At 42.4% G+C, this 14,421-nt stretch overlaps 1 protein-coding gene across 2 annotated transcripts in view; it reads right to left on the bottom strand.

The window, feature by feature from the left end:
* ITPR1 (inositol 1,4,5-trisphosphate receptor type 1) overlaps positions 1-14,421 on the bottom strand; it is a 171,001-nt gene that overhangs the window by 82,596 nt on the left and 73,984 nt on the right. Inside the window, exons 28-39 of one of the 2 annotated variants that reach the window (XM_062630383.1) lie at positions 14,196-14,366; positions 13,233-13,298; positions 12,286-12,423; positions 10,616-10,741; positions 10,049-10,249; positions 8,311-8,562; positions 7,642-7,767; positions 6,777-6,905; positions 3,872-3,898; positions 2,856-2,976; positions 2,036-2,220; positions 424-572 (exon numbers count right to left, since the gene is read on the bottom strand). In XM_062630383.1, the coding sequence (XP_062486367.1) occupies positions 424-572; positions 2,036-2,220; positions 2,856-2,976; positions 3,872-3,898; positions 6,777-6,905; positions 7,642-7,767; positions 8,311-8,562; positions 10,049-10,249; positions 10,616-10,741; positions 12,286-12,423; positions 13,233-13,298; positions 14,196-14,366 (1,691 nt within the window). The remainder of the gene's footprint in view (positions 1-423; positions 573-2,035; positions 2,221-2,855; positions 2,977-3,871; positions 3,899-6,776; positions 6,906-7,641; positions 7,768-8,310; positions 8,563-10,048; positions 10,250-10,615; positions 10,742-12,285; positions 12,424-13,232; positions 13,299-14,195; positions 14,367-14,421) is intronic. The other variant, XM_062630384.1, reaches the window with a different exon arrangement.

The raw sequence follows: 14,421 nt of genomic DNA, 5'->3' as shown, positions 1-14,421 counted from the left end.
TCTGCTCTGAATTGCCCTCTAAGTGGCCTTGTAATCTTTCCTTTTCCTTCCTTCTAGATGCGGGCAGCGTCTGCGTTCGCTGATGCACGTGATAACAACTGACTCTGACACTCACCCAGCAGATCTAGCACCTTGCAAACATTATTAGGGTTGAAGGCAAGTATCAAATAACAGGGATCAGCTCAACATTTTTTACCCATTTATACCAATGTTCATAACACTTCTATCCTGCAGCAAACACAGGAATTTTAAATCATTAGCTAGGACAGCATATCAAGCAATCTTTCCCTATGCCCATGAGCCCCTCTCCAAGGACAAACTGAATTTACCATACCATGAAATACTGTGCTTTACAAGTATGACCAAGTACATCAAAAGTACGCACCAACTTGGTACTTACTGTACCACATAAGTACAACTTACTTGCAAATGAAACCTCCGCTTTCACATTTCCTCCTTGCATCTGTGTTCTCTGGAAACAGCAGTTCAGGCCTGTGAAGCACATCTACCAGTACTGACAACTCTGCCTGGACAAGAGGACGTAGGCGATCCTCTAAAGCTGATACTATGTCCTAGAAGATAACCACACCAAGATTTTAAACAATAAATACCTAGACATTAAAGACCCCACAATATGGTCAGATAAGACTTTAGGTTTTATTGTTTAATAGTTGTCTTTAAAAGAGGAGCTCTGATTTCCAGCAGTGCCCCAGATGACTGACTTCCCCCACCTTCCCGTCTTTGTAGATGCTATTGTTGATATACAAGAAAAATGAGACTCACAGCAGCACTTTAACTCTGTGATAATGATCAAGCTATTTATGTTTACAAGAATTTACAGAAAGGTAGTACTATTAACATTATGCAAAAATAAAATTATCCTTCTTTTCCTTAATGTTTAGAAAGCTGTAGCTTAAAAATAAAACCACATTTACCCTAATACTTAAACAGGCAGAAAATACCGAAACCTACGAAACTAGAAAGGAATTTCAGTCAAATTAAAATGGACAAATAGACAGGAATGGATAAAGAGGGAGAAGATACTTCCATGAGACTGCATTGGGCAGTGGTTTTACATTATGCAATGTAAGCTTACATAAAGCTAGTTAGAACTGTTTGCCAGAAAAGCCTTTTGACCAGAGAATGAATCTTCAAAGATAAAGGTGGCATCCAAAAATCACAGAATCATACCATGGTTTGGGTTGGAAGGGACCCTAAAGTTCATCCAGTTCCAGCTCCCTGCCATGGCCAGGGACACCTTCCACTAGACCAGACTGCACCGAGCCCCATCCAACCTGGCCCTGAACACTGCCAGGGATGGGGCAGCTACAATTTCTCTGGGCAACCTGTGCCAGGGCCTCACAACCCTCACAGGGAAGAACAACTTCCTTATATCTAATCTAAATCTGCTCTCTTTCAGTTTGAAGATGATTAATTTCATTTGGTATAAAAAAGGCCTTATTAACTGTCTAAAGATCTGAACACAGAATACAGCTATAACACATCAGTCCCTGTTTCTAACATGAAGCATTATGTTCAGTCTTGTTAACAAAACCTGCTTGTTTCAGGGAAAGACTGCAGCTGCAATTCGTTCACAAGGAGCAGACATCTATTTATTTCAATTTCTGCAGTGGTTCCCAGGCAAGGCTGTGGCACCTTTCATTGTACTGGGTTTTGGTGTACAAGGAGCAAAACACTGGGTGAGTTTGGAAGGCTGCACTGCCAAAAAAGTCTTGCCTCAAAGAAATACCATTAATGGCGGAACAAGAACACTTCAAGTACCACTAGCTTCAAATACCAGTATCTCCTAGGATGAGTACTTCCATACCCATTAGCCATGCACATTCAATTACCTGTCTGGGTACAATCTGATTTTACATACAGTATTATGGCATTACTATATTCAGCATCAGGTAGCTTTATTACCATGTGGCATTCTGACTACTTAATTTCCAAATGTCTTTCTACTGAGGAAATCCCTTCTTTTGTGTAGGCATGCAAGTGCTTATCAAAGGAGGAAGGGGTGCTGTGTCACCTGTAATCTTTCAATGATGTTCCTATAATCCCTGGAAGCAGCAAGCACCGAGTCTCTGCGGGCAGCATTCCTTGCAGTCATTCGCCAGTTCATTGCGGTCTTCTGTACCAGGTTATGAGATTTCAGGAAGAGATTGTTGACCTGACTGTCCAAGTCCACAGGAATTGCAATTGCTCGGCTTTTTGCTGCGACAAACAAGTTAGTAAGAACTGGCTTCATAAACCCATGTATTACAGCCAACCCAAGAACAAGATAAACTCTACTTGCAGTTCCTTCTACGATCTCCTTCGTGTGCATTTTAAAATGCAATGCTCAATCCCTGTGTAAGGGGTCAGACCTCTGTGTAGCATTTATATATAAAGGCTTTCATACCTCAGGCTGTTTACTGTCTTTAAAGTGCAGGAGTAGGAAAGAGTCCTTACACAGACTCCCAACAACTCATGCTAACAAAAATGTACACCTATCCAACAGGATTTGGCCTCATATCCAGTACAAATTACTCTTCTTGCTCCTAAAAATGGAACAAATTACTTGGAGGAGTGGCACAAAACTATTTCTTTGCTGCAGATCAACAGAACTGCAGAGAGTTTTGAGGTTAAATGAAGAAAGCACTTCAGGTTACAGTGACAACACCTATTGCTCAACCATGACAATATATCAACATAAGTCCGGCTTTATATTATGCCTTGGCTCCGAGTTATCTGCAAGTGGCACCTCTGAGAAGTAAACTGCACTTTCGTTCTGGAAGGATGACATGTAAGCAGCAAATACTGGATGACCACGTTTGCAGCAGTTAGTTCTGATTACGTCAGTTTCTTACCTACATCTGAGAGGACTCGAATGCAGCTTTCCACTGATGCCTTTTGGCTTGGCATTAACCAGTTGCAGTGGTACACTCTGAACACACCTTGCAGCAACTGTACAAACACAGGCTGACGAGTCTAGAACACAAAGTTAAAGAAAATCAAACTCATCACAGCATACTGAGATGTATCAGCATCACCTTGAGGTATAATACCAGTTACCAGCTTCAGCCATGACTCTGCACACCAGTCATTTCTAACTGGTCTGCATCCACTTGTTAGGCAACTTCATGTTGTAGACAGCATATCTACCACACAATCAGCAACTGAATAGAAAGGGTGGGAACAAACGCTGGAAGGGAAACATTAAATAGGTAGCTTCTAAAGCATAAAGCCTCAGTAATTGAAGCTTGACTAAGCAAAGGAAATAAGCAGTCATCTTCATCAGTTTAATCAGAGTTATCAGCAAACCTGGCACACAGATTCCTCTGTTATGCTGACCAGAAGCTGACTCAATAGTCCACAGGTACATGGGACTTTGCTCTTGGCTAAACAACAGAGCAGCTCCAGAGCTGAAACCTCATTACTGCAAGTACTATTAGCTGGTATCCAATATTCTGAAGAAACCAGCTGTGTGTGTTACTTCAAACACAGGTAGTAGTTAGTGGTAAGCACTGTAGCTGCTATGGATCAAAATTAAGGCGTGCTTTTTAGCTCTGTATTTCACGGGGTGATCTTCCACTACACATAGGTGAGCTACTCCAACACACACATGCACATGAGCTCTTTTTTCATCTTTGCAACTTCTCAGCAACAGTGACCAAAACTCCCTGTTTGGTTTCGTACAGTAATTACTTAGTACAATTCATTTATTTTACCTGTAGAGGAAAGAGTACTTTAAATACTTCAAATGAACCTACATTGAGAGGGAATACCTCGTGTCCCCGTGCCTACAAGCTACGTATGTTTCTATCAGCTAAGTGAACTACACCACAGTGCAAAGCCCACAAGACAGGAACCAGTGAAAAAATACCTCTTTTATTCTGGTCAAGATTAATGCCTGTTTGTAAGAAAAAAGTGGAGTTAGATGAAAAAGCCAAATTTATTAGGTAATTAAATGTATCAATTCATCACACAACACCATTATGAAATGTACAAAAAGGAGAATAAAAAAAATAATCAAGAGGCAAATACCTATTATCCTTGCTAGAAATAAACCAAACACCCAGAACACATCAGGCAGTAGTATTCTCCAAGGGCAATAAAAATACCCGTGCTTCTGGATTTAAGCCACCCACATGCTCTTTTCAGTTCATGTTTAAAGACTGTTTGGTGTTAAAGAGCTTCAAAGACATTTCATTTGCTTAAACTACATCAATAAATCAAGTAAGAAATTTACTCCATGTTCCATATCCCTCTAACTACACCTGTGAAGGAAAGCCTTGGGCAGCAGCACCCTTGGGGGAAAACAGGCTACACTGTACTTGTTAAAGAGGGAAAGTTTTAGACAGCTGTTCTTTGAAAAGACAAATTTATGTTCTCCTAATTTTATATTATTTGAACTGTATGACAGACGTACAAGGTGTTCCTTGAACAAGCAAGGTTGGCCCTGACTCAAAGGAGGTACAATTCACATTAAACAAGCCATAACATGAAAAAGCATGAGATGAGATGATGCTTGCATGGGAAAAAACGAGATGACAAGGTGCAGCAGAAAGAACAAGGAGTGACTGAATACAAAGGCCACACATAGGAGAGTGACAAATGTCACTTGCCTATGGAGACAGCATCACCAGGTCATACCTGGTGATGCCCTGCAGCAGCTCAGACAGGAGGGAAAATTCCCACCCAGTGATGTACACCAGCTAGGTGGTCCAATGGGCTGCACTCAGATGGGAAGGTGCCTTGTTATGGACAAGAGTCAGGACAGGCAGGAAAACAGAGAGAAAGGGAGCTTTTAAGCTTAGAGATGTAATGCAAAGATCTAGGTAAGACAGAGAAAACAAAGCTATCAACTGAGATGGAAAAAGAGAAGTAAGTTACTCCATCCTCCTAGACAGAAGGAGAGATTGAGAAGCTAAAGAAAAAGCACTGACATAAAATTAACAGATGGCCGAAATATGATGGTAAGGAAGTGTGTTCAAATGCTGTATGCTCAGAGATGACAATTAAAAGCATGACAGCCAAGGTATACACTACAGAGGGAAGAGAGAACAGCAGAACTTAGGGGCAAGGCTAACTTGATCTCAATTTCTCTTCTCTTTTGATAAAAGTTCTGACAGACAAACTAACACGGAGGCTGATACCAAATAGTGGTTGACATGGTAAAGTCCATGAGGAGCAAAGCAACTGCTGCACTGCTCAGACTTGTGTGTGTTAAGACGCAACCCTAATAAAGTTGCTCAGCCCAAACACAGCTGTTGCAGCTCTCTGCACGCTCACAGGCAATACCCACACTTTGGCAATTTATGAGCATTTGAGCCAATCTGAACACACAGCTCTCTTGCTTTCAGCGTGACTATCTCCTTGTCTGAATAAGGAGGGCTGTCTAAGCCTATGAGAAGCAGAGCTGTGCTGAACGCTAAAGAGTTGGCTAGATCAGGCTGGCCACTGGTTATCCAGATACGGGGGGTTAAATACACATCCTGACTCATGGAGGGCAGAGATACAAGTAGCCAGTAAAGCAAAAGCAGGAACATTATTGCTCATACTGAGCAAAAAGTGTTTACCTGATGCACAGTCATGCAGCAGTTTTATGGATACTTCCCCAGAGCAGGGCAGTCACCCAGGCAACACACCATGATCCAAAGGCTTAGCATGGCTTCCTTGACTGACATCAAATTGCCAGATACCCTTTACGGCCACTAACCAGATGCCTCCTACTTGTGCTGCCAGTTGTGTTGAATTACAGACCTGGAGTTCACACTGTGAACAACTGCCTTGGGCATGATGAGGCTGCATCAAGTTTCAACAGCTACCATACTCCAGCTTCTGACAGACCTGCCAGGCACCTGACCACTCCACCCACACTCCTCCCAAAAAGTTATTTATGAATAAAAGAATGATGTTATCTTTGTGCTGCAATACAAATATTAGGGCAATGTCCTGACACTGCTGTTCTGCTGCGGAAATCTCTACCTTCTGTCACCCCACTGAAGTTCTAAGCTTCTCCATGTTTCCCCAACTTTTAAACAAGACAATAACAGGACTCAGCTTAATGAAACACATTTGAACTCCTGGATTATTTTTTTTTTTTAATTTGGAATGTTTATAAAGGAAATTAGAATCTTCCTATAAAAAGATGCTTTCTTTAAACAATCAGTTTTGCACCCTCTGTAATGCAACACTCCTGTCTGGAAAGCCTGCCACCAAAGCTTTATCTTCCTTCTTTATGGCACTCTGGAGAACTCCTTCTTGCTGTGCTACTGCTTTACCACTGCTAGGCAGCTGACATGACATACTACCACTGTGCAAAACTGCTGTTTGCTTTCCTACACCTGCCCACATCATCTTACTCAACTGTACTCTGATCCATGGCTGCTAAGAGGATGACCAGAGCCTTCAGATGCATCTGCAATACTGAACAGGGAAAAAACCCTTCATCTCCCTACTTACAGTGTGATTTTCTCACCCAGAACCTGAGAATGACACATTGAAATTACCTCCAAAAGACCTGTGTGGTGTCAGTGGTAGTACAAAGCTGAATTCACTAATGAAGTAACGCCACTTGAGCTTCTCTAGAAAAATGTTTGTACTCTGGTCTAAAAAACTTTCCACTTCTGCAGCAAAAGAAACATCCCAATCACAACGAATGCATATTTGCTTCCACATTACAAACACATGTGTTTCTGTTTAACTGGTAAATGGAACCAAAGTGGAATGAACATAATTACATTGGCAGCATAATTTCACTCTCCTGTCCCTCCACATTTTCCTACCTGCAAAGTAGTGCTCTGATCAGAGAACGGGGAACTGAAGAAAGTGGTGACTATGCTCATCACTATTTCTGTAACGTACTTCTCCAATATGGAGTCAGCATGCTTTCTGTCACTGGTGTTGTTACAAGCCTGCAAGAGAATTCATTCTTGGGTCAGACACAGCTCAACCATGGTAGATTAACAAGTGTTATACACTGGCATTCTTGATTTCACACTGCTGTAGTCACAGCAATTCCATACCACAGTGGTATTTATGACACCTGGGTCTCTGGATTTCCAGCACACCCCAAAGCAAAAGCCCAGTATTATTGCTGTTTTGGTGTGTTGGCATATAGCATTTTTAGGAGGAAGGAAAAAAAAACAGAGCGCCTTAGAGAAAAGAAAGTAGTAGAAGAGGGAGGACTGAGGTGTAATGCTTTCGTATGGGGAAATACTTGGAATCCCAGGCAAAAAGCCATATGGCCAAGCACATGCCAAGGTTGGAAAAAATTTGTCTTGACCTGCCAAAAAACGTCAACTATTGCTTGGGAAGGAGCTCACATACCCTGGCCAGAATAAGCAAGCCAGGTGGCAGAACAGAAAAAGGCATTAGACAAAGGAACAGGGTGTGGGGCTTTTCTGAGGTTTGGTTTGCTGGTGTTTGGGTTTTTTTTTCTTTTTTAAAGGAAAATATTAATGTGTTCCATGGAATATGACTAATGAAATCCACAGGCATACGGAAAAGAAGGCACATATAAATCTGAAGGAACACAGTATTTAGGGTACTTACTGCCTTGATGCACTGTTATGTCTTATTCTTACTGCCCTAAACTAAATAGGTTCGTTTAAGCTTTTTGAATTCAGTTCCTAGATACAGAAACCATACCCGACAGATGTCAACCAGGAAGTTCTCAAATAGCTTCCACATATGATTACTGGTGTAAATCTCTTTCATTTCTACTTCTGTGTCGACATAGCAATGATTCAAGAAGTTGATGTATGCAATTTTGACCTAAAAGCAGGGGAAAAAAAATTACCATTGGAAAATAAAAACCTGAATGCTATTATGAATGAATATAAAGTCACATCAAAACTGCTATATAAATAATTTGTAATTCTACTTCTTCCTTTTATTTAAGCACTGGTGAAATTTAATGCCATGAATAGCAAGGCATCATCCAATAAAAAACACCAGGATAACTGCAGACAAAACGTCAGCATAATAATCATTTCCAGCTCTGCAGAACCATCTGTTCAAGGTTAGCAGCATACTCCATAAACCTCTCTGCCTCAAGAACCCTATAAAATAACCAAGTACAGCATCACATCCCCATTTTAAGGGCAGGGAAACAAGAATAAAAGCATTTAACTATCCAGATTGACTGGGGCTGCTGACAGTAGACCCAGGGAAGGAATCCAGTTTCCCAGCTCACAGCTTGCTGTCCACCTGTACCATCACTCTTCCCTGGCCCAGATTCAGCAACAGTGAATCTCTTTCACCCAAAATCAGCATATTACAAGTAGATACAGGCCAGTGCCTTCAAACAGCCCTCACCTCAGGTATGCAATCCTCATGGGTTACTACCCTAACAATGTCATCCAAAGGAAGAAGGGAGTTGCATTTTATTTCTGTGTAGACATTTTTGCCTTCTGTGCACACAGCAAGCAGTTCTACTAAGTGGATGTGGTACATCAGAGGGCTGTTTTCATCCATTCGATCCCTCTCTGATCTCATCATTTGCACCAAAGTCTGGAAGGAGGCTCTGTCATTGTAAAACACTAGGACATCTTCTCCTGCATTCACCAGCTACCAAGAAAGAGAAATATTCCATCAGCAGATCAAAGCCCATGCATATCAACACAGCATCCTCCCTTAATCTGAAGCCTGACCGTTACAGTGCAAATCCAGATTAGCTATTCTTTAGACACTTAAAAGGAGCACAGCCCACCATGTCAGCTGGGCATTCCCCTTGCACTGCCTTCATAGAGGGCTCAAGTATGACATTTTCTCAAAGAATTTACCACTTCTGAGCTGAAGAACTTCAAAGTCAATCCAACTGACTGCTTAGACAGAAGTTGTGCCAAGAAGCTTGTGACTTTCCATTGTGCTTTTTTATTTCACATATATTGCCTCAGCTGACTTTTTAATACAGCTAGCTGTAGACATACTGCTTTGACCAGAGGAACGCCCCAGGGACATGCTGGATGGGAGGACTGCAGGGCTCAGTAATTCCACCCTTCTGAACAAACATCATCAATTTTCCAAGGCTAACAAGTGACATGTTAAGTCACACACTGAAGATTTCTATCAGCTTCACATTTGAGACCTGGACAGCCACATTTTCAGAGCAGTTCAGTCCTCCTGTAACTCCATAAAGAGAAGGAGAATGAGTAAACCAAGTGTGGGCACTTCTGATCACACAGGGTCTGGGGCTATCCTCCTGCAGGGCTTGGGGCAAACAGCTAGCTAAAATGCAGGAGGCAACCCCCAAGGCAACCCCCTTTTCTCAGCAGCTGCTGACCCCCATGGAAGGCAGTTACTGAGCACCTCGCAAACATGACTCACAGTGAGAAGCTCACAAAACCCTTTTTGAACTGAATGACAAACTATGGCAGACCTTGGATCAATCGAGTAAGACCGACAGACAAAAGCCAGAGCTTGACAAACCTGATCCTTGGGCTCCCCCTGCTGAGGAGGCCAATAAAAATCCAGACTTGCAAACACACTCAATGTCAAACAGATTACATCCAAAATCCAACTTAAAGGGATTTATTCACCTTTCTATTACCTCTCCCTTCTACCCCGACAGCCCAATTTCCCAGCTGCCTACAAACCTAAACTTATGAAGACCCTCAGACCCCTTCAGTACTTAACAGTTGAATACGTAGGACTTGGTAAGATAAGAAATCCCCATCAAAATACTATCACGGTAAAACTTTCCTTCTGCATTAGTGATCATGAAATGAAATGGTTTCTTTTCTAGCCAGTTTTGCTAGAGAAAGGCCCTGTTGCTTCATTAAGCCCACCTACATGCTGCTGCATAGAACCCTGGAAAGTAAATTGTAAGTATCATTAAGGAAGCAACCACTCGCTATACCTATGGGTGAAGAGCTCAGAAAGCTTTCGGTCACAAAAAGCCTGTGCTTTCTCGTAGCTGTATGCTCTTTTTGCATTGTGAGAGCTAACTGTCAGCTTCTTGGCAGTCCCAGAAGCGAGAGGATCAATTTGTCATTTTCACCAAATGGTATGTGAAAACTTCTGTTCAGACCTTGCAAATCTCTGCAGCTCTCACCTCAGCCATTACCATATCTTGGCATTTCTTAATGAATTTTCCTTCCGCCTTGACAATTGTCTGCAGGAACTTTATGTACTGAACGTTTCTGCCATGCGTTTCGATACAGTGGACAAAGTGCTGAACAACGCGTTCGTTAATCTCGCTGCAAAGCTGGAAGTTGTTCATGAAAATGTGCTGCATTGTTACTGCTTCCAGAATCTAATGGAGGGGATGAAAGAAACAAATCAGAGAACACCCAACCAACCAACCCCACACAGAGGTCAGGACAAAGTCCACACTCCTGCGAAGTGCAGGACCAAAAAGAACATTTCTGAGGACATACTCTTTCAACACACTGGCTTGTTGTAGTATCTAAGACTACTTTCAGTCCTCTTCAGCCCTTGAACTTTCTATACTGGTCCTAAACAAACAGTTCTTGCCAGCTTTTGAGGCTTTAGAATGCGAACAGAATGTGACCCCTTCAATCAATCTTGCATCAGAATAGGCCCAGAGGCAGTCACCAAAGAGAATCCATTCTCCTCTCTTGCTAGAAAAAAATAAATCATGACATGAGGCTATTCTTACCCCTGGGTTAAGGAACAGGTTTATGTGTTTGTGCAGCAATGCCTGGTTCTGTTGGTTCCCAGCACAAAAGTTCTGTAAAAACTCGTGTGCAAGCTTCATGATCTCCTGCATCCTCGTGTCTTCAGCCTGTGATTGCATGACAAATAAGATGGGGTTAAAAAGATTCTGAAGGTTCACTTTCAGGCGAGTACTGGATGAGCCACAGCTCCAGCTCTGCAAGGGAAATGTCACGTCTCTCACACCCCGAAGTAAAAACAAACCTCCACCCAGTTCACAGACATTAAGGATGAGCTTGGCCTACTCCACAGTTTTAAAGATCATCAAAAATAAAGACCATAATAGAAATTACAGTAGTTTATTCTCTAAAATTGCGTACTCCATGGCCAAGCCTGCCAGCAACGTGCTTTAGTCACTTTTACACTTCTGAACATACCAGTACATTGGCCAAACCACACATCATCACCTTAGGGCTACACAGGAATATTGCCATGTTCCACTGAAATGCATTTCAGCAGCAACAGATAGGTAGTTCATGGCAAAGAAGAGATGGAAAGTTATTATTGCCCAATTTATATTTACTGGAATCTGCACACTACTTGCATGCTTCCAAGTACAGTTCAGGAATTGATGCCTTTCCTCTGACATCACTATGGATTACCAGTCCGCTGATGGTATAAGATGCAGTTTGGAAAAATTAGTGTCTGCTTTTATTTTTAAGGAGTTTCATATGTTTCCAAGGGTAAAACACCTTCCCCAGTGCCTGCCCGGTATGTATTTACATGCATGGGACAGAAAGGTGACAAGAGGTGTTGGAGGATGTTTTTGCTACCGATTTGTTTTTATCAAAATATGAAGCAAGACAGCATGAGACTTACCTTAACATTAATCAAAGCTACTGCCTAGAATTACTGGTTCTCAGAAACCTGTAGAGTTTCGAACAGAGGACAGCAGAGTGACTAGGAAAATGTGAAAAGCTCCCTCACCTATGCAATGATGAGTACCTGTCACCTGTGACTAATGGGCAGTCAACACAATGAACTTAGAGTGTGCTTTGTCAGCACAATGCAGTGCTGTGCAAGTTCAAACTGTACAGCAGCCGGTCAAAGTGGGCTTCTAACTGCACCACTGACATTACATGACACTCTGATATGGCTAGTTATGAACAGCAAACCATGCCTGACGAGACAGTTATATATTCAGTTCTAAGGGGTAGTCTGGGTCCCAACAACTGGGAGGGTCTCTGTTTAGCTACTGGTCAGACCTGCTGATAAATCCCTGGGAGACCAAGCACCCTCATTTCCCTTCTTGTTCCCAGGATGGCTGTCATAAGGCTACCTCATGGCAATAGTTTGCTTCCACCAATATAACTTAAATTCAAGGCAGAACACACCTTCTGTGAAGAGTTGAGAGTTCAGCCTTGGTCTTACTCTGAGCTATGAAGGACAAGTATTTCTCCAGGGAATAGCACATAACACTGTATATTCAAAGACTTCAAACACACAAAGCTTATATAAGCTCCCTGTCATTTTTGAAGTGTGGGTATTTCACAAACCATGAGGCTATATAAAATAGTTTCCACAAAACCAATATAAAGGTAGAAGGTTCACAGGAGGTATTAAATGCCCATCAACATGACACGAAGCAAGGTGACAGCCATATAGAAACCCAACCTTTTCATAAGGGATCTGCAGCAGCTCCAGCACAACTGCATGAGCTCCCATGTTCCTCAGAAGCCGCTGTTGCTGCTTACGGCTTTTCCTGACCGAGGCGCTTTCCTGAACGCAGAGCTTGCTGAGCCGCAGCAGGATCTGGAAAAGAGACTTGATTTAGAGCCAAGATTCTGGGTTATATTTCAGAGCACATCAGGTGGCTGCTACAGAGCAGCAACACTGAAGAATATATCTGCATGGACCAGAATGGCTTTAGGCAACAAAATCACATCTTGGGCTTTCAAGGAGAAGAGGTAAGGGGACACATGGGGACAGAAGACAGTGATAGCATCTACTGCCCCCTCGAGCATTAGCCACCATCCTCCTCAGCACTGCTCCAGGGACACATCAACCATCACAGCCCTGCTCCACCCAGCACGGGCAAGGAAAGCAGTTCACTGGTCTGGGCGCCATCCTTGGCACCTCTAACCAGGGCTGGTTCTGCACAACTCAGCCATGTCAAGTGAACTCAGCATGCAGCTCCACAGTACGGAGCCACAGAGAGATCATTAGCTCACGCCAGTGCCAAAGCATGCTCTTGGTCTGGTATTTTTAAAAACAAATGCAATCTCAATAGCACAGTGGGTTAGAGGGCAAGATACTCAGGACAGGGCAAATGAAATAGCTTCTCCACTTGCTTACTTTGTAGGCTTTAACAATAAAAATATTGTGTTACCATTGAAACAGCAGCAAAAAGTCGCGTTTCTCACTAATCCATTAAGAATACACGTCGTGCTTATTATATTCCTGGCTTCTCATTCAACTTGGGATATGCTATTACTCAGCAAATAGTTTCCACAATGGAAGAGTGACTCAGACTTTCCTGGGTGCCTCCCTCTGGCTGCAGCTCTCCAGAGCTGTGTTACTCATTTACACTTCAATTTCACTACCAAGAAGCAAAATGTTACCTCTTTTACTACACGGTAGTTGTAGCTGCTAGTACTTTCAGGCTTTTGGGACTTGCTGTGGCCTTCCTGAGGATAAAATCAGACAAGTTATTAGTCACTTATACTACTGTCTTCATTAAGGCTAAAGTGACTGTTTTAGGGTAGTGGCCACTCTCTTCTTGGACAGGAGTGTCACTCTGCTGTTTTCTAGACAATCTCAGAAAAACACACAACTATCCTGTCAAGTCACGCTGACCCCTTTAACAAATGAGGGTGGGATGATTTCAGAGATGGCAACCTCTTGTCCTTTCCTGTGCTTGCCACACTCTGCCTGTAATCACGTATCCTCACAAAAACCTTCCTACTTTCTCTCTGTCTTTACTGTTTATTATTAAATCATCATTGCCCAGATATGAAGATGTGCCTCACTGTGCACAGGGAAAGCAACAATTAAATTACCTTGATTTACTTCCAACAATAAATGTTCATAACCCAGGGACTATTTCTTGAATTCCCTCACCCAGTATTTTCTATTTGATTGCAAATTATATGGAGGCAAAAGGCGTTTAATTAGTTCTAGGCTAGGTGTGTATGCCAAGAAAGTCCCATATTATCAGGTGCAGATAAAGCACTGTTCTCTTTTGTCATAGCTCTGCCCTTACATTATTTGTGGTACTTTTCACCATACAAAGCCCATGCAAGCTGTCAGTGCTGAAAGGACACAACTTCCAAGCCAGGGCAAACCCAAACCAACCGCTCTGTTAGAGTCTTCAGTGGCTGCTAATCCTAAGCAGTGTCCACTTGAGACTAATTGGCATCAACTGTACAAAGTTCTCCTCTTATTCTTGCCTTAACACAAGAGCAACACAGACAGCCTCACCAGGCTATGCAGTGTGCTAAAAATGTTTTTTCTGTCACAGTTCTGGAAAGTTACATCTTCATAAAATATTAACACATGAATTTGCGCCAACACAACCTAATTACCTCCTTTTTCTTGTGTTCATTTTCACCTTGCACTCCATCCATAGGCTCATCAGGACCTTGGCCTTTGTACACCCAAAGCTCCGATTTCTCCACAATAGACCTCAGCTGGTCCAGATCTTGTTTTATCTGCTTGTAGTTGTCAACATCTTGGCTGGTAACAAGCAGTTGAACCTTACATGAATGCAATCCATTAGTTGAACAAAAGAACTGTTTTTAGCTGCAGCAC

Source organism: Pezoporus occidentalis, unplaced genomic scaffold (assembly GCF_034315485.1).
Source record: "Pezoporus occidentalis ecotype Australia unplaced genomic scaffold, CSIRO_AGI_Poc_V1 ctg35, whole genome shotgun sequence".
Lineage (NCBI taxonomy): Eukaryota > Metazoa > Chordata > Aves > Psittaciformes > Psittacidae > Pezoporus > Pezoporus occidentalis.
The sequence above is the reverse complement of the archived record's forward strand: the minus strand, read 5'-3'. Positions and strand labels throughout refer to the sequence as shown.